General features: G+C 33.4%; 1 protein-coding gene and 1 pseudogene across 1 annotated transcript; one reads left to right on the top strand and one right to left on the bottom strand.

Annotated features, from left to right (window-relative positions):
• Nucleotides 1–5495: 5495 nt before the first annotated feature.
• LOC110425473 (CASP-like protein 4D1) lies at nucleotides 5496–6702 on the top strand. Its single transcript, XM_021440406.1, has 3 exons — nucleotides 5496–5668; nucleotides 6043–6178; nucleotides 6487–6702. The coding sequence occupies exons 1-3, from the start codon at nucleotides 5496–5498 to the stop codon at nucleotides 6700–6702; spliced, it is 525 nt and encodes a 174-aa protein (XP_021296081.1).
• Nucleotides 6703–11910: 5208 nt separating this feature from the next.
• LOC110425387 (uncharacterized) lies at nucleotides 11911–13087 on the bottom strand (annotated as a pseudogene).
• Between the last annotated feature and the right edge of the window lie 4978 nt (nucleotides 13088–18065).

Below are 18065 nucleotides of genomic sequence, written 5' to 3'. Positions count from 1 at the left end.
ATTGTCTCCTTTGTGAAGTTTAAGGACTATCTCTTTTGCTAAATTGCATACATTAATCAATAATTATTGATTTATGATCAGTGTTATCTTCAGCAGCAAGATGATTAGTCCTCAATAGAGGTAATATAAGTACGTGAAGCATAGCTTATAACCATGGCCTGAATCCATTTCATAAAGATGATCAGTACTGTTATCCATTACTCTTTTATCTTTTCTGGGGGTTTCTTCTTTACTTGTTTGCTTACATATTATGGTGATAACCCTAGGAAGCACGTATCATGAAATAATTAGTTTCCCATGGCACACAACTTTGCCATTTTTAGGCCAAAAAACAGTGAGCAAAATTCAGCCTTTTTTATTTTTCTGGTGGAGAGTACTCTGAAAGTGGAACAGTCCTTTCTGGTATGACTCCATGCTTTGTACTCAACAAACACCAAGGCTTGAAACCAAGTCATTTCAACATTACTGCTAGGGGGATCACTGAGCATCTCAGTTCCCCTTTAATCATCTTTCTTAGCAAATTCCAAATTCCCAGATGTCTCTTGGTCTCAGATTTTTAAGGAATTTTAACCTGAGGTTAGTTATTTTTCACCCTCCCAAGAAAAGAAAAACAATTTGATATTTGAATGCATATAAGTCTGTGCCCATGCCATGTTGCCAACGGTTGTAAAAGAAAAAATTTTTCACCCCAAGAAAAGAGAAAGGTAGAAAGAGGATTTGATAATGATTTTGTAATTATAATAACCAAAAAAATAGAAAAAAAAAATAAACTAAACCTAAGAGAAGTACTTATTTGTTGCTTTGTGGACTAAAAAATGATTATGTAATTATATGAAATTTGACCAAACAAAAGAAAGAAGGTACTGATTTTGTTGTTGTGGTTGTTGCTGTTGTTTGTACAGCAATACGAACTGAGAGTTAGACAAAGAGAAAAGAAAAAACGCCAAAATCCCACTCAAAACCATGCAAAGAGATATTCTCCAATTTTCTTAGCAAATTCCTAAAGTAAAGCCAAAACCTACCACACAGAGAGAGTCAAAAGTATGAAAACGAAGGGAAAAAACAAACTAAATCCTCACCATCAGAAGACTTTTTTCCCCCCCACGCTTTTAAGCTTTTGTTTTTGGTATTTTTTGGGCACATTTTTGTTAGTATTTTGATGATAAAAATGATGTCATTGTTCATATATTTAAATACCCTTTTCCCTTTGGGGTGTTTCTAGTTCTATGAGAGAATGGAATCTGAGTTTTGGATCTGCTTTTGCAATAACCAAGGCTGGTTACTAACATGGAATAAAGTCATCTATCAATAAAGCAAATCTCTCTCTCTCTCTCTCTCTGTTCGAGAGCAATAGTTTTTTTCTTTGTTGTTGCCTGGTCGGCTGATGGGATGGTAACTACTGAGATAGGGATCCAAAATTGTCTATCGAAATTGCCAATTGGGTTTCTAAAGGAGAAGAGAAATGGAAGAAGAAGGAGCTCGGAATTCCAAGCAAAGGGTACTTAGTTTTGCTTGGAAAATTATTGTATTGGATGCCCACAATGGAAAATGTTTACAGGCGTGAGATGTTCTCTCTGTTTCCATGGCAGCTTTCTCTTTTTGAAACGTCCTCGTTATATTTCTTTCTCTTTCTTTTTCTTTCTTTCTCTGAGATTCCAATCTATGCCTTCTCCTTCGTGTCTCCAGTCCCTCACGTTCTTCCACATGTGCTCAATCATAGACTTGTTAGATTCTTGTCATCACTTCTAGAAAAAACTTCCTTCCATGATCGTTTCTCTTTCTTTTCTAATAATTTCTTTCGTACAAAAATCTTTTATATATATATATATATATATATATATATATATACATATATTAATGAACTTTGCCTTTTCACATCAAGAGACGAGTACAAAGAGAGTTTGACCTCAACTTTACTGTCAATATTTGCTTGAATTTGGAGGGACTGAGAAAGGAGACAAATAATCTAATATATTCCCATAGCTTTGGTTAAAAATAGGAGTAAATATAATAAAAATATTAGCAGGGAATTCAAATCAAACAGGTGGGCAATGAGATAACAAGAAAAAGGGGAAAAGTTGGCAATAATTAATGCAGTCCAAAGAGTACATCAGTATCTTACAAATTCAAACTAGCTGAACTAGGCTCTCCCCACCTCATGGGGTTGAATTCTCCATACTCCATTGTTATAACCTGGAAATATTAAAAAGTTAAAAAGATTCGAAACTAATTTCTCTTATTAATTTTGTCATGTCTAAATTATTGAAAACTGGTAAATATTCATGAACTTATTACTGTCAATCTGTCCGACTGTCGAGCAAAGTGACATTACCCCGTACAATATATAATATGAAAGAATATCTCAGTGCATGCAAATTAATGAGTTAATATTTAAAGTTGCAATGGGGATGGTAACGTTGCATCATGCACTTCAACTTCATTCGATCCCACCTTGGACATGCAATCAATCATATATTATTGGAAGCTTGCGCAATCAAGCACTAACTCTTGTTGCAGCCATGGATTTGGTTTCATTCTTTATTATTATAGAAAGTCTGGAGGATAATTACAAAGAATGGTCATAAAAGTGAGATCCTATTGAGTTAGATTGTCAAGTTTTTGACTAAAATAGTTAACCTAATAGGCTCCCCCCTACTCACTTCATCAATGGTATATATTGATTGAACCAAAAAGAGGATGATTTTGGATGGTTCTTCCAGGGAAAAAAAACCATCTATATTTGACTGGGAAAGGAACATATGTGTTAAGCTTAAGCTCATATTCAAAAGTGGAAATCGATTTGATGAAGCATTATAATGTGCCTTTTACATTAATTTTTTATTTTTATTTTTTTGTTTATGTTGATGATGTGATGGAGCTTCAATTATAAGCTTATTATAGAGGAAAAAATAAATAAAAATATATTCAGCTTATTGGAATGTGATGTCATTCATAAAGGTTATTAGAAAGGCTTCTTGGCTTTCTATCTATTGGAGTTGGAATATCTGGGACATCACTTAAATTATATATACATATATAATTTAATTTTAGAAATTTTAATTTGAATTAATATTTTGCTTACAATGTATTAAAAAAGCATTAAAATTAAATATCAAAGCTTTTCGTTTCTTCCCTTTCTTGTTAAAAGAAAAACAATTAATCCCTTTGTCTACTCCCAAAATTGAATTCTTTTTGGACTATCTTGTTAGTATGTGACTTAGCAACAACAGCAAACCCTTTTTGAGAAACCAATTTTAAAAAGGAGCTTAGCAATGGAAAAAGGGAGGTGGGCAATTTTCTAACTTATAGCTAGCTTTTGCTTTTTGGAATGAAATTGATTTTGTCCTTATTATATAAGCACTAGCTAGCCATTACCCCCTTATTATGACCTAGGGTTTGGGCTTAAAGCTTCTAAAGAAACACCAACGACAGATAACTTCCAAAAAGATTCTTCATCCTTAAGTAAATTTTCTTGCCTTTACCAAAAGCTCTCCTCTCAATATAAATTCTCAGTATACAGCATTGATGCTATGCTACTAAGCAAAACACATCAAAATTATTAGAATATGTATTATCCTAGGCTATTAGCCGATAATCTTTGACTGAAAGATTTGGGCCAATAGACAGCTAAATTTGTGGCTCTCTTGCTCTCTCAAAGTGGAGTTAAAGGCAAATGGATCATGAGAAAAAATTTTTGGTCCCCAAAAGTACAAGAAGCTTTAAAAAACAAATTTGGGAATGTGTAGAGATATAAGAGGGCCATGCAGAGCCCTCCCCTCTTCGAAATATTTAATCTATAAAAAAAAAACCCAAATTTAAAATTTGTGATGATATATAACATCATGGTCCTACTTAATCATTTGCTTTTTCAAAAATTGAGTCATGTCTTCACTTTAGTCTTAAAAGTTGATTAGATCAGCCTTTAAATTTTGTGCAAGGGATTTGAAACATAATTATTTTGTCCTAGTAAATCTACACCAAGAGATTGATTAATTTTGATTAATAATTTTTGAGTTAATATATATATATATATATATTTTATATCTAAGATCAAAAAGTTTTGTTCACTACTTTCTTTTACTTTGCGGTTAAGAGTTTGGGACACATTTAACAATGGTGGATCGTACAAAATTGGCTCCTAAAATATTTGCTTATTCTAGCAATGAGGTCATGGAAATGAACAAAATCTTTTACTTTCTTTTCTTTTCTTTTCTTTCCCCCTTTCCCCTCTCAATTCTTAGTTCAATAGTAGACTCAATCGCTCTTCAAATATTCAACTTAATCGTAAATCATAAGAATTTATTTTTTTAAATTGTTTTTAATGAATATAAATTTTAATTATTTAATTATTTAAAAAATTAAAACTTAATTTTTTAATTATAAAATATATATAATTTTTATTGAATCAAATATTCAATGATCAAGTGCTTAATGGTTCCATTTTGTTCCCTGTATATTGCCAACAAGTAAACTCAAAGGCAAAGCCCATAAAATATAATAAAAAATTGAGAGAGCGTATTGTGTTTCCCACCTAGAATTTTTGGGTCAACGAAACCGGGCAGGGTGTGAGCCCATATCATACAAAAGTACATCTGCTATATGAAGTGCTCATTAGGCTAATTGACCCAGTTGGAAAATTAAGCTATATAAGGGCTATTGCTAGTTTACTATACTAGCACGACTAGCAATAGGTCTAGATTAAGTGGAATATTATAAGGTTAGTAGTCAGATTTCAGACCCTAGAAACCTTAGCCGGCCATATATGGCAGCTTCTTAGTTCTTTCCAACATAACAGAAATTTGTGCAATTTTTTATTTTCTGATAAAAAAATGCTTTATGTTACTAGTAAATTGTTCAAACTAAAATTTTAAAGAAATCCCAAATATTATTTTTGTGTATTTGTAGTTATATTTTGTTAATTATAATTATAATTAATACATTATCTCCTCTTGAATTAGTTAAAATAGTGTATTAAATGTAAATTTTTAAAAAAATATTTTAACTAATCTTAAATAATACCTATAGCACCCATTAACAGAATTTATATATTTTTCATGAGAAATGATTAAAAGATAATTATATAAAATTATGAATCTTTATATTTTAAATTTTATATATAATAATAAAAAATTAAAAATTAATAGATGACGAAACTATTTTAGATCCGCCCCTATCGAAGAGTGCTCCGCCTTTCTACAAAAGGCTAAACAATCCTTATCATCATCATTCCTTCGTCTTTACATTCTCAATAACTAAAGCAGAGGACAAAATTAAATACTTTTCAATTTGTTTCTAGGCTTTATTTTTGTCTACATATAGTCCAATGTATAAAACAAGGGAATGCCAATCCCTCAAATGGATAACCTCAATCATGCTCATTAGCACATTGAATTGGAGACGAAAACTCTCTAAGCCCCTGATATATGGCTACTCTAGCAAATTGAGAGAGCAAATTGCAACAGTAAGGGCAATTGTAACATCAACGAAGTTAAAAGATGGCACCTCCACCTCCTTCAACAGCTCCCCGAGTAATTGCTCTGGTTTTGAAGGTCTTCATGTTTGCTCTTCTCTTAGCATCGCTCGTCGTACTCGTCACCGACACCGCAACCGTACCATTAGACATAATCTTTGAGTTAAAAGTTCGTTTCGATGACGTCTATACTTACCGGTGAGTCCTGGTTACATCCATTGTTAAACATGAAGAAGCTAATCAAAGTTACCCATGGCTTTCTTCAAGCAACTCTATGAGTGGTTCATGTTGTTCGTTATTGATCTCATCTCTTTCTTCTATTTTTTTACTTTTTGTATAATTTAAGAAAAAAATTAGCCGGATTGTCGAGCGTAGGAAGAGACTATGTATTTAGATTCGTAAAATCAAAATACTCAAAATAAATTCACGTAAACGCTTTAAAGAAATACTCCTACAGTTTAAAATTTGAAATTATAATTTAAAAATCTTGAATTTAAATAATCGTACCCCTGAAAAATTAGTTTCAAAATTTCTGAAATTTGTTAATCAGTTCCCTATCTATTCCATTGCAGATACGTGCTTGCTTCAATCATCATTGGACTCGTATACTCACTCTTGCAAACCGCTTTCTCTCTGTACCATCTTGCCACTGGAAATCGATTGATAAGTGGGGATGGCGGCTTTGTTTTCGATTTCTATGGTGACAAGGTACAGTCCAGACTCTCAGACTAGGATTCAAACACATTGCTTTCCGTCTCTTTCCAATTGTCATGGCGATTAACTTTTTGTTAGTCTTAATCATCCCATAATATCATACAGCTAGCTGCCTTAATATTCTACATTCAGGTTAGATGGAGACAGGGCCGGCTAAGTCCCAGCCACATCTTGTCCTCTTTTCTATTTTCTTATATTAATTAATTAAAGGTCTGTGTAAAACATTGACTACAAAGGTATCAGGATTCAGGATTCTTTTTCCATACCATTGAAGTAATACATGAATTACAAATGTTGGGCAGGTTATATCTTATGTGATGGCCACCGGTTGTGCTGCTGGATTTGGTGCAACCACAGATCTAAAGGCATTGGCTGATGCAAGGAAGCTTGATTTCGAAGACTATTTTGATAAAGCATACGCTTCTGCTAGCCTGCTCCTCCTGGCATTTCTCTGTGCTGCCGTTTTATCTGTTTTCTCATCGTATGCTCTCCCGAAAATGGTTAATGAAAGCGGATGATGATAGTTTTGTTTCATATTACATCTTTGGTAGAGCTGCAAACGAGTCAAAAAATAAAAAGAAAAAGAAAAATCTTTATATTTTAATTGAATTAAATGCCTACACCCTCTGCCTTAAGTCACAGAACTTGGAACATGTACCAACATTTATAGTTTAATCTCGAGAGGCATTTAAATAGAAACAACTCAAACTGAACAGAAAACAAAGACATCGGGTATCAATGACCAAATCTAGAAGCAACCAAGCTTTGAGGAAAAAAAAAATTGATCAATGAAGACGATGAGGGCGAGTGACATTGTTCCACAAAGGAAGGAGTCCATTCCTCTGAGCTCGGGGATTGGCATTTTTCAGCATCTGGTCTTTCCAGCAACCAGCATGATAACTGTAGTGCTCATTGGCAGAGAAATAGGACCAACCAGAATTGGTGTTTGGGCACATTGGGTATAAACATCTAGGCTGATACTCATTTTTAAGTGTCATGTTCATCCCATTACTGGCAGCTATGGTCCTTGGGAGCCTTGCACAAGATAGGTGTAAATTCCTATTGCAGTGATTGCAGCGGTAGTAATTTGGCCCGTATACAATCTTCCGGCAGGCATTGCATGTAGGCTTTTGTGAAGGCACTGACCTGGAAAAGATGAAGTTACAGTTGATTAAAAATGGGTGCAAGGTGATCGGAGTGAAAATGCCGCAGCATTCTTCATGGAGATTGAAACAGCAGCCCCGGTGGGGACATGAAAACCGGGGTCCCAACCCTGAAGCTCCGCATCCATTGCATATGTAAAAGAAATCAGACTGGACCAAATGAAGATCATGCTGCTGGTGACTAGAATGATTTATTGCTTTAATTCTGATCATGTCGCTTGAAGGATTTAAACTAAGAGCTCCTGCAAAACAATCAGGCCTCTTCGGCAGGCACATGGTCATGTTAGTTTTTGGTACTAAACTTGATTAATTCAATCAAACTTGTTAGGATAAACTCCAGTTATATTTCTCTTGCAGTTTCAATTTTTCACACATTGCAAAGAAAGAAACTGGGAGGAAAGCAAGACACAAGCAAAAGCAGAGAGAACAAAAGCTTGAACCAGGCTGCAGAATAAGGCCATCAACCACTGGAAGATCACCACATAGAAAAATTTTTTCCAGCTACTAAAACCAGAGAACCAATATATATAGACGAAGAGAACCGTTTGCAGACAATATACATGGAAGTAAGGTGAACCAATTAACATCTCAAATTAAAAGCTGATCACAAACAATCAAACTCAAGAACCAAAAGGCAATCCTCTTCAAGAACCAAGGCATTGAAAACCCATGGCGTTCCATAAATGGAGCAATGGTGATGATGAAGGAGTGTAATCGAAGCATAATTCTAGCAAGTTGTACATATTCAGCATGGTAAAAACAAAAGCAAATCAAACAGTGAGTACAAACCTATTATGAGCAGATCAGAAACCAGGGAAGCAGATCTTGGAATTTCTCAGTTCTGATACAGCTAGCTTGGGATCAGGGCAGGTGCAGATTTAGAGAGTTCAAACATAATTCTAACCAAACCAACTATAAAATAGTAGTAAATGAAAAACCTCTTCGTCTTTATTAAATTACTTTTGTAGTTAATTGCCCCACCAAGGTTTGATAGCATGCTAACATTGACTGAAATGTCTTCCATCTGAATGATTTCATTTTGTTACTATTAATTAAGGAATAAAAAATGACTGGGGTTTCTCTTTCCCTTCTTCGTCTTTGTCTTTTCATGGAGAATTCGATCCATCCATCTTTCCTCGCCACCTCATGTCCAATTTCATGGCAGGTTCCTACGATAGCATCATGTTAATCCAAGTCTGCTTAGATTGACCACATTGGTCTTTTCTTCTGCCTGTTTTTGTGAAACTTATCGATGGAAAATTGACTTGATATTTCACTTCAATGTTTTCCCATTATCATGATCTAGACATGATAGCAATGTTTACTGACCACCATTACAGTAGGATATATAAATATAAACAAATAATATATTTTTTTTTGAAAAGTAAAGCTGGAAGGAAAGCAAGAGAGAAGCAAAAGCAGAGTAAACCAGATGGAAGAAAAGCTTGAACCAGACTGCATAATATGGCCAACAACCACTCGAACACTACATAATAAAAAGATTCCAGCAGCCAGAACCACCGACACCATAATATTCGAATAGAACCATTGCCGAAAATAGGAAATCAAAGCTGAACCAACTCTCAAATTAACAATTAAAACATTGAATTTACATAAATAGTAATATAACACTCGAGTATTTAACTCATTAATTAATACATAATTTTTTATCTAAAAAATAAAGTTTGAATTCCTTACCTTCAATTAAAAAAAAAACATCATAACGAATTTTTGATGAATTTTATTGTGGAAAGTGAAATTGTATGAAAACCAAATATAATCATTGAATTCGATATTTTATTTTCTGATTATTAAAGTAAAGAGGAGAACAATCTGATTTAATTAATCTTAAATTTCCAATTATGCTCAAGTGACATCTAGATTTTGGTAAGATGATAATTGATTAGACTATTTTATATATATATATATATATAAAAAGACAGGAATTTTATTGATAAGAAAATTGACGTACACGAAGTGACTTCAACGAATTCTGGCTTACGCTCTCAACAATTCTTGATGGAGACTCCATTTCTACAAGGTACGAATATTTGATTTTCTTCCTCAGATTTGCACTACACTGCAATGGCTCGGCATCATATCATTTTTGTTATATCTTTTGTGTACATATAAAATATGCAAAAATGTGGATTCTGCTCCTTCCTAAGATTATAAGAAGTGTGTACAGTCTTTGGATCGTAATAAACATTAATCTAGTTCTGGAAAAATTCACTAATTACAGAAATCAAATCACTTGGATCTCCAGTCGTAGCTAAGTTCGCAAAAGCCCATGTAAGGAATCCAATTCTTTTAATTATTTCCCTCCTTCGCATTAGTATGGAAGGCTGCAAAAGAATAAAAAAAAAGCCTCAAGTAAGAGCTTAAATTGGATGATTTATTATTTGTTTTCGCTTCCACTTGGCATATTTAAAATTTTGCATAAAAAGTAATTAAAGGGTAATATACAGAATCATATATCTATATATATCAAATTATATATATATAATAATAAAATTAAAAATTAAAAAATGACGACTGTCAACATGTTTGTCTTAACACAAGTAACATGTCCAATATTTAGTATTGTTGATGGAAATGCATGTTGCATGGTTTAATAAGAAATAACTATTGATGAAGAAAGGGTTGTCAGATAATAAGATATTGATCAAGAAAATAACTCATCTTGTGATCTCTGCTTCGGAATTGCATCTTCGAGTACCAAATATCGCCAATTAATATCATGCTGAAGTTTTTTACAGACTTGGGAAGTATCCCAATTATACTGTCTGATGGCAGCATCTGAAAAAGCAGAAAAATAAATCCAAAAGGCTGTTATCTAAAAGATCATATTGATATTATAAAAGATTTTGTTCATTATGAATGACCAAAAATATTCATGCATGGGAGATTTGCAAGCATACACTATCCGTTTGATGCTAATGTTTCAAGAATCTTTATTTTGTGATTGATCAATGCCCAGTGTTTGTTCCAGGGGCAGTGAGCTGCAAATTAATTTTTGTGATGCAGCTAGGAAACATTTTGAGCTCAATCGTCAATTGTTTTTCGAGTGATATCTTTCATATTTGTACAGATTCTTATATCCGAACTAAGTTATTATATCATAGAAAGTCTCCTGTTAAACAAACAAGAGAATTAAATTATATATATATAATAATAACAAAAGTTAAAAACTAAGATGCTATCACTCCTCCATCACTTTCCCTCCGCTGCTGCATAGAAGAATCATTAATCTCGTAAAGAGATAACAGTCCATGTTACTACTATGTTAAGAATCTTATAAGTATAACTCATTACAGTTTCTTTTTAAGACATATTAATATTACGAACTTTATCTAATTAAATTTATAATTTATTATAATTAATATCTTATTGACGAAGAAAAACCAACAAGCAATCTTAATTGATAATTCCTTTGATCTGCAGCCAGCCAAGCCTAACTCTCAATGATATATGTGAACCATGATTTTGTATATTAATTGGCAGGATTTGATAAATGTGTTGAGAAGTTTCCTGTCTGAATGGGCTCTTATTTTTATTCTACTTGTTCCAATCCATTTCCATCCTTCGGCCCCTCACCTTTGTCATTTCCGGAGCCCATGAACCCCATTCTACTTTTACGCTTAATTTATCCGCCTCAAACTACCATGCTGCCCTTGCCCATTCGAGCCAAAGTCGACACTTTGGCTTTTGCTGTCAGCTCACCCTCTTCTAAGGCTGCCACGTGCTCTTTTTCTGTTTCTCTTCTCATCAATCTTGATACGATCAGGAGTTGTATGTCTTGACAAGTCAACTCCAAATCTTCTAGGCAAATGAAGGAAAAGCAGAGAGGAAGGCAGAGGGAAATATGCATGCAGCTTCCATCTACGTACTTTCCATTCTTGTTTTAAACTATAAAATTTCCAGGTAGTTTGACGACAGAAAAATCGAACCTAAATTTATGTCTGCAGGGTTCACAGCTAAAATTGCAAGCTGAACGCGTTCCCCCACCTATGAAGTGCCCCTTTGCGTTCCCTTTTCTGTCTTTTTGGTGTCCGATGACCAGATGGTTGTTCACATTGCTTTCTCATGGCTGTGATATGCTCCTCTAGGTTCCATTGGGAAGCTTCCTCTTGGAAGTTGAGTCAATAAGATGTCATCGGGGAGGTAGCGTGTGATGACGACCGTCATCTTTTAAATTTTATTTTATTTTTATTATTTATATATATATATAATATGATTATTTTTATAATTTATTTTTCATGTAAAATCTTGAATTTATTAAAAAATTATAAAAATTATTTCTAGATTAATAGTTTTCTTACTTAAGGATTATTTTTTGTATATGCTGTTGGGCAAGTTTATGATGTTGTTCTCGTCTGTAAAAGCATATTTACATGCTTGATGTTTTAGGGTGTCTTGAGTTTGAGGAAGGTGTCACCACCATGAGTCTATAACCGGTTTTTAGAATAGTAAAGTCTCTCGGTATATTTGTAATTTGTAATTTGGCGCCTTCCAATTCCATGAAACTTAACTTTTAAAATGAAAATTATATACAATGTATAATTTTAAAAACAAAATTAGGAATATTACATATTTTAGCATGAAACCTCATCCAACAAGTTTGAGTGATTAATATAACAAGGATGCATGGCAATAATTTAATTATAAACACATAAATAGATACATTTTTATTCGGAAAAACACATAGGATTAGAAAAGCACTTGAACACTTGAAACCCAAGAGGTTCAATGACATAGTGCTCAGAGGCCTAAGTTAACACCATACGACTAAATCATAAAGGAATTTTAACAATTGCATACCATCACCAAATTTCTGCTAAGAAAAAACAAATTAACATATCTTCACAGTTCAGATGAAACAATTAATCATAGCTGAGCAGCTAAATGTTCATAGGCTGATAAACAAATAAGCAATTAGAGACAATGGATCTCCAAATATTGCAGAAACGACCAGCTCGAGAAACATGATCAACCACTTGATACCCTTCATTGCTTTGGAGCTTTGCCCCCTACCTTGGAGAGCAACTTCTTTCGGAGCAAGATTTTGTAAGGCAAGGGTTTTTGTATTCTCATCAGCAGCAGCAACATCAAGTTGGAAATAACCCAATTTCCAATTCTCAAGCAAGGCTTCTCTCAAGCAGGCCACATGGTAACAGTACGCACCATCCGAAGAAACATAGGACCAACCCTGGACTTTGCCTGATGATCTTTTCCTGCTTTGTCATTTTAAGCATTTCGATTTGATCTCTTTGCGTAGGTAGATTTTCATGTCGACATCCGGGAGGGAAAAGACCGGTGGAAGGTTTGCGCAGCAGGGATGTAAATCTTTATCCCCATGGGAGCACTGGTACAAGAAGCCTTGTATCTCCAAGGCACAGGCGTCGCAGACTCGGATTCCCCCCAGTGGATTTTCCTTGTGAAATTTGAAGTCGCAGGTCTCAAAAAATTTGTGAAATGTCTGAGGCAAACGAATCCCACACGTCTCATGCAGAATATAATTGCAGTCCTTGTTGGGACATTGGTAGCAAAGTCCAAATCCTAGCTCCTTGCACCCATCGCAATAGAAAGGAACTTCGCTGTTTTTCAACTCAAGCTGGTGTGGGTGACCATCGTCCTTTTGTTTTAGCAACACTGGCATATCTTCTGCAAAGATTTATATATCTGTATGAGCAGATCAACAAAGCTGGATCGATATGAATATTATTCTTTGATATAATTGATAAACTGGAGTCTGATGATAATGGAGAAGAGCCCTGTATGAAAGTATTTATACACAGCAATCTCTGCATAACCGCATGAGCTTTGATCATGGATCACAAGCAACCCTCTTTCATATGTTATTTCTTCCCCAGTTCTGCGTCTTCCTGTTTCCTTCCTTCCTACGTAGCCATAAATAACTAGAAACTTCCTGTTGTAGTGTGTTCAGATATTGTTATCCCTTAGCTTAAGTTTTCGGAAGAATTGAAACGATTTTTCTAGGACTTTTCCAGCTTGATTTAATTGAGCTTTACAGTTTGAATCCAAAGAAAGATTTTTTCTTTTCATTTGCGAATTAAAGGCTGAGGATTCACACCCAGTTCTGTGAACAAACAAAAAAAAAGAATTAAATAATTGACATATATAGTACACTATTTAAAATTAAAAATCAACAATTTGATATAACTTTAGTAAAATTTTCAAGTCAAGGCATTATATGAGAGTAATTATAAGGATCCAATAACAATTATATGGATCTTTCTTATGATCCAAAATTTAAAAAGAAAAAAATAAATTTATTTTTGTAGAAAAATGCAAATTATTTTCATTTTATAGTTGTATAGCAACATGATTTATAATCCAATAATGAAAAATTATAAGTAATTAAATACTTGGACTCAATCAAAAGTATATAAGTATTTTACGAAGGAAGGAACTTCGCTTCAACTCCAGCTGATGTAGACAATGAACATCGTCATTTAGTTTTAACAATGTTTTTTTTTTTTTGAAAAATAGTTTTATCAGCTTGATACAAAGAAATAATATATGTAGTTAACACTATGTTTGTCTGACATAGTACTAGAAATCTATTCATTCCAATTTCAAAAGATAAATAATTACTTTCATAATTAATTAATTATAATTTCCTTGCTAAAGTATTAAGTCTTTGGAAGACATAATTAGAATATAATAAACTTTTCTGCCAGGACTATTACAGCTTAATTAAATTAAGCTTTCCTTGCTTTGTCTTTTTCAATCCAATATACTATGTACTTCCTTGCTTTGTCTATGGTAGCTAATAATAGAGTTTTATACATTCAAAATTTTATAAAGTCTGATAACTTGAAACCCTTTTGGACTATTGTCTACCGTTTATAGTTTGTTAGTAACATGATTTATGATCGAATATCGAGAAATAAGAAATTTTAGTATTTGCATCTATGATAAATGTATACATATCTTTATTCAAAGAGTTAAATACATATCTTTACCCAGATTTTTGTGAAATTCAATTTTAAATGAATTTACTTTCCATTTTCTGCATTGAATTTGATTCATACTGGTCTAATAAGGTTCTTGTTTTTAACAAATTCAAACCAAAGTGCATAGAGTCATTGATGTGATTGTTATCCCCATGTTAAATTTGTGGGTTCTTCTAGCACATTGCCCAAAATGTTCAAACTAAATTTGTTGCTGGAAATGTTAAGAGGAATATTGAATTTATGCAGCCAGGCCAGATTGCAGATGATCCTCTGTTTTCATTTTGTTTTGCTGCGGGAAACTGCAGCAGTCTTTTGTTTCTTCTACATTGAACTGATTGTGGGGTTTTGTTGTCAAAAACAAGCTCATGAACAATCAGGCAACAAACATGTTTAAGTCATATAAGCATTCCAGGTGCTTAATTTGATACATGATTCAGCTCTACTGGGAGAGGAATTGGATAGGGAATTGGGGATTCAATTGAGCAGACCGATCTCTTTCTAAAGGTCTTATCATGAGCTATTTCAACCTGAATTACCCCAACAAAACCAGCAGCAAATTTCTGAAACACACCCCCCTCCCCCTGCAACAGTGAAAACTACTTTTGATTGAATTGAAACATGGCAGAAATGAACAACGAAGGATCACCAAGTAAAGCAGAAACGGCCAGCTTCAGAAATACGACCAACGACGGGCCTTGCTTCTTTGCTTTCAAGCTTTGCTCAGAGCGGAGAGCAACCTCTTGGCTAGAAGCCTGGTTCTCCAACACAAGGTTTTCATTCTCGGGCTCGGCAACATCAAGCTGAAAATCATCCCTTTGCCAATTCTCCAGCAACACTTCTTTCAGCTGCGTAGGCATATCTCTTCTAGTTGATTCTTGCTGCCTTTTCTTCAAAACTAAATCAATTTATCAGCTGTGTATGAATACTTTTCAACTGAATATGCAGAAAAAAAGAATACCCGTTTCTGCTATAAGCCTAATTAAAAATATTTCAGGCCAAATTCAGCAGATATGATGAAGGTAGAGGCTGGTGTAGGAATGGAGATGAAAGAAAGATGCGTAGACAAAGTATTAATTATACATAAATTTGTCAGCGAAAACGACTTTGACCCGGAATCCTCTTTCATTGTGTGTTTCTCTCATAGTTCCGCGTCATTTTTTGGCCTTTTTTCATAAGAAAAGTAAACAAATTTGAGTAGAAATTCCCTTCAAAAGCGAGTTCTATTCCTTTGTCATGACAAGTCTTTGATCTAATTGACAAAAGACTTTAGTGAGATGGAAAACTTGTTGAACCATTCTTTAATGTTATATGCATGTAGGAATGTATATATGTATAAAAAAATTAAAAAATGATGGAGAAAAGAATTTTAGTTGGAAGGGTTTTCTAAAAGTCAATTGATTAGAAATTAGGCTTAGGTTTGTGAGATGGTGGAAGCTAATGGATTGATTTATCTGCCAAAAGGAATTAGTATTATTTCGAAGGTAAACTTGGTTTCAAAACCCCAAAGACCATATCAAATGTACTAAGAATTTGATATCAAATTAATTAATGGGATAGTGATTAAACTTACTACTTGATTATGTTGTCCCATAGAAAAATGTACTAAGAATTTGATACCCCATTAACAAGTTAATACAAACTGGGGTCAGTGGATAAAATTAAATATAAAGTCCTGTCTCTCATATATTCTAGAAATGAAGGTGAGACAAAAAGTGGACTAAGATTAATACTAATTTATTATATTTTTTTTAATAATTGAATAAAGAGATTTAAATCATATTCTTTAAATAAAAATTATATATTAACCAATGAAATAAATGCTTGAGTATATTGATTCACTACAATATATATCAATATGGCCATCATAAATTTCTGAATCGAGGTATATAATCATCGATGAATCTAATGTGACTGAGTCAAGTGATATCAACTCAATTAAAGAAATGACTTCAAGCATCACAATAAAATAACAACAGCATAAAATTAGTAGCATTTATGCCTTTTCCATGCTAGCAACAAGCATGAGAGGTACGAGCTAAGTCCTGGCAAAGGTCAAAACAAAAGAAAATTTGAAGTTACTGAGCAGCTTCGAAAAGAAACTTCGGGAAAAGAAAGGACCAATGAATCAAAAATTTGGAGCAGCGAAACAGCCGACGGGGACTCCGTCTCTGGCCTGGTCATGCGTCGTCGTCATCGTGTCACTTCTCGCCGGCGCCTCCGTCGTCCACAACATCTACAAGCCTAATCTCGTAATCACGACTTTGTCCACTGCTAATTTCTTCATTTCTCTGTAGTACTACTTCACTTCATTTCATTTATGTGTTTCTTGGATTTTGAAATACCCTTCAAATGTTCGACAAAATGTCCCAACCCAACATTTTGAATTCTTGAAACTTGAAATGGCTGATACCCCTTTATTATGTCAAATACAGAATTATGATTTATATGCTAATTTGTTCTAGATTGTTAGAATTGTGTTCTAATAGATACAATGACATAACCCAGTAAATAAATTTTTAGCATTTCCCTTATTTACTAACGGCTTGTGTGAATTTGGTAATGCAGACACTACCACCGGTTGAAAATGTGGATGAGGCTAAGAAGAAACAACCTGAAGACAAAGAATGAGCATTTTTATTTCTTTTTGTGGCTATTGTTTCAATACATTTGTTTTCTGATTTAGTAAGAACAATTAGATTATTTGCAAGAAGATATGAAGATGCTTAATTTTTTAGTGATCATGTTTCATGATTCTTGAAAGGGAAAAAAGAATTTGGGTTTTCAACAATGGCATTGTAGTACCCCTGTATGAAACTTGCATTTGTTTTGTTCTATCTGAATCCTAAGATTCTTCTTTAAAATTGTTCCAAATGTCTTTGGCAATCTCACAACAAGCCATTATCCTTGTGAAGGTGGTATCTGTCATTGCACAATGAATGCATGGCAGTGCCTTGTGCCTCTTGGTCATCTCTTCCTATGATGCTTGATTTGATCTATGTTGAGATTCTACCACTTCTTAGAGAAGCATTTAAAAGATATGATTGTTCAGTCATGTGACAATGCTTTTGTATCTCTTGGTTGTCTCTTCACTATGTTGTTTGATTTGAGTTATGATGGGATTTGCTTTTATAACTTTAAAGGATCTATTCCTTGTTCCACTACTTCCCAAAGGTCAAAACCCTATAAAATAAACATGATCATCATTTAGCCATGTGATTAAGGTTTGCAAGATCTTCAATGCAAGTAGTCTCAATTCAACAATTTCTCTAGCAAGCACTCTTACCATGTAAAGAAAACAAATAAAATAAATTATATCCTCTAACTTAAATTAGGGTGTATGCATTTCTTTTCCTTTCAGTGGGGATAATTAGATTAAAAAATGAAACAAAATAATTTTTTTTTTCAAAAAGATAACAATAAACAATATACTTTGCTTGGATCCCAAAATATGTTATTTTACTTTTATATTAAACAATTATGTGTATAATTGGTGTCGAATTTTAATAATAATATATTTATTTTTACTTTATTATAACTTTTAAAAATAAAAAAATAAATAACAAAAAACAATAACTCAACCAAATTTAACCCTTTTTTATTTTCTTTATCTTTTAGACTTTTAAATTCTAAGATTAAAAAAAATATATATATTTTTTGATAAAAAGATGGACTTTGTTTATAAAAACAGTGGGCCTTGAATTGGGCTCTATTATTTAAAACAGGGAAAAGGAAAAATCT

The sequence above is a fragment of the Theobroma umbraticum genome, unplaced genomic scaffold (assembly GCF_002168275.2).
Source record: "Theobroma umbraticum cultivar Fairchild unplaced genomic scaffold, ASM216827v3 scaffold_81.0, whole genome shotgun sequence".
Classification (NCBI taxonomy): Eukaryota; Viridiplantae; Streptophyta; class Magnoliopsida; order Malvales; family Malvaceae; genus Theobroma; species Theobroma umbraticum.
This window is presented reverse-complemented; position numbering and strand designations above follow the sequence as displayed.

Bases quoted from the DNA above. Each gene is read 5' to 3' on its own strand.
- LOC110425473 (XM_021440406.1), top strand. From the start codon at position 5,496: ATGGCACCTCCACCTCCTTCAACAGCTCCCCGAGTAATTGCTCTGGTT. The intron at 5,669-6,042 runs GTGAGTCCTGGT...ATTCCATTGCAG, and splicing joins GATGACGTCTATACTTACCG to ATACGTGCTTGCTTCAATCA. The intron at 6,179-6,486 runs GTACAGTCCAGA...AATGTTGGGCAG, and splicing joins TCGATTTCTATGGTGACAAG to GTTATATCTTATGTGATGGC.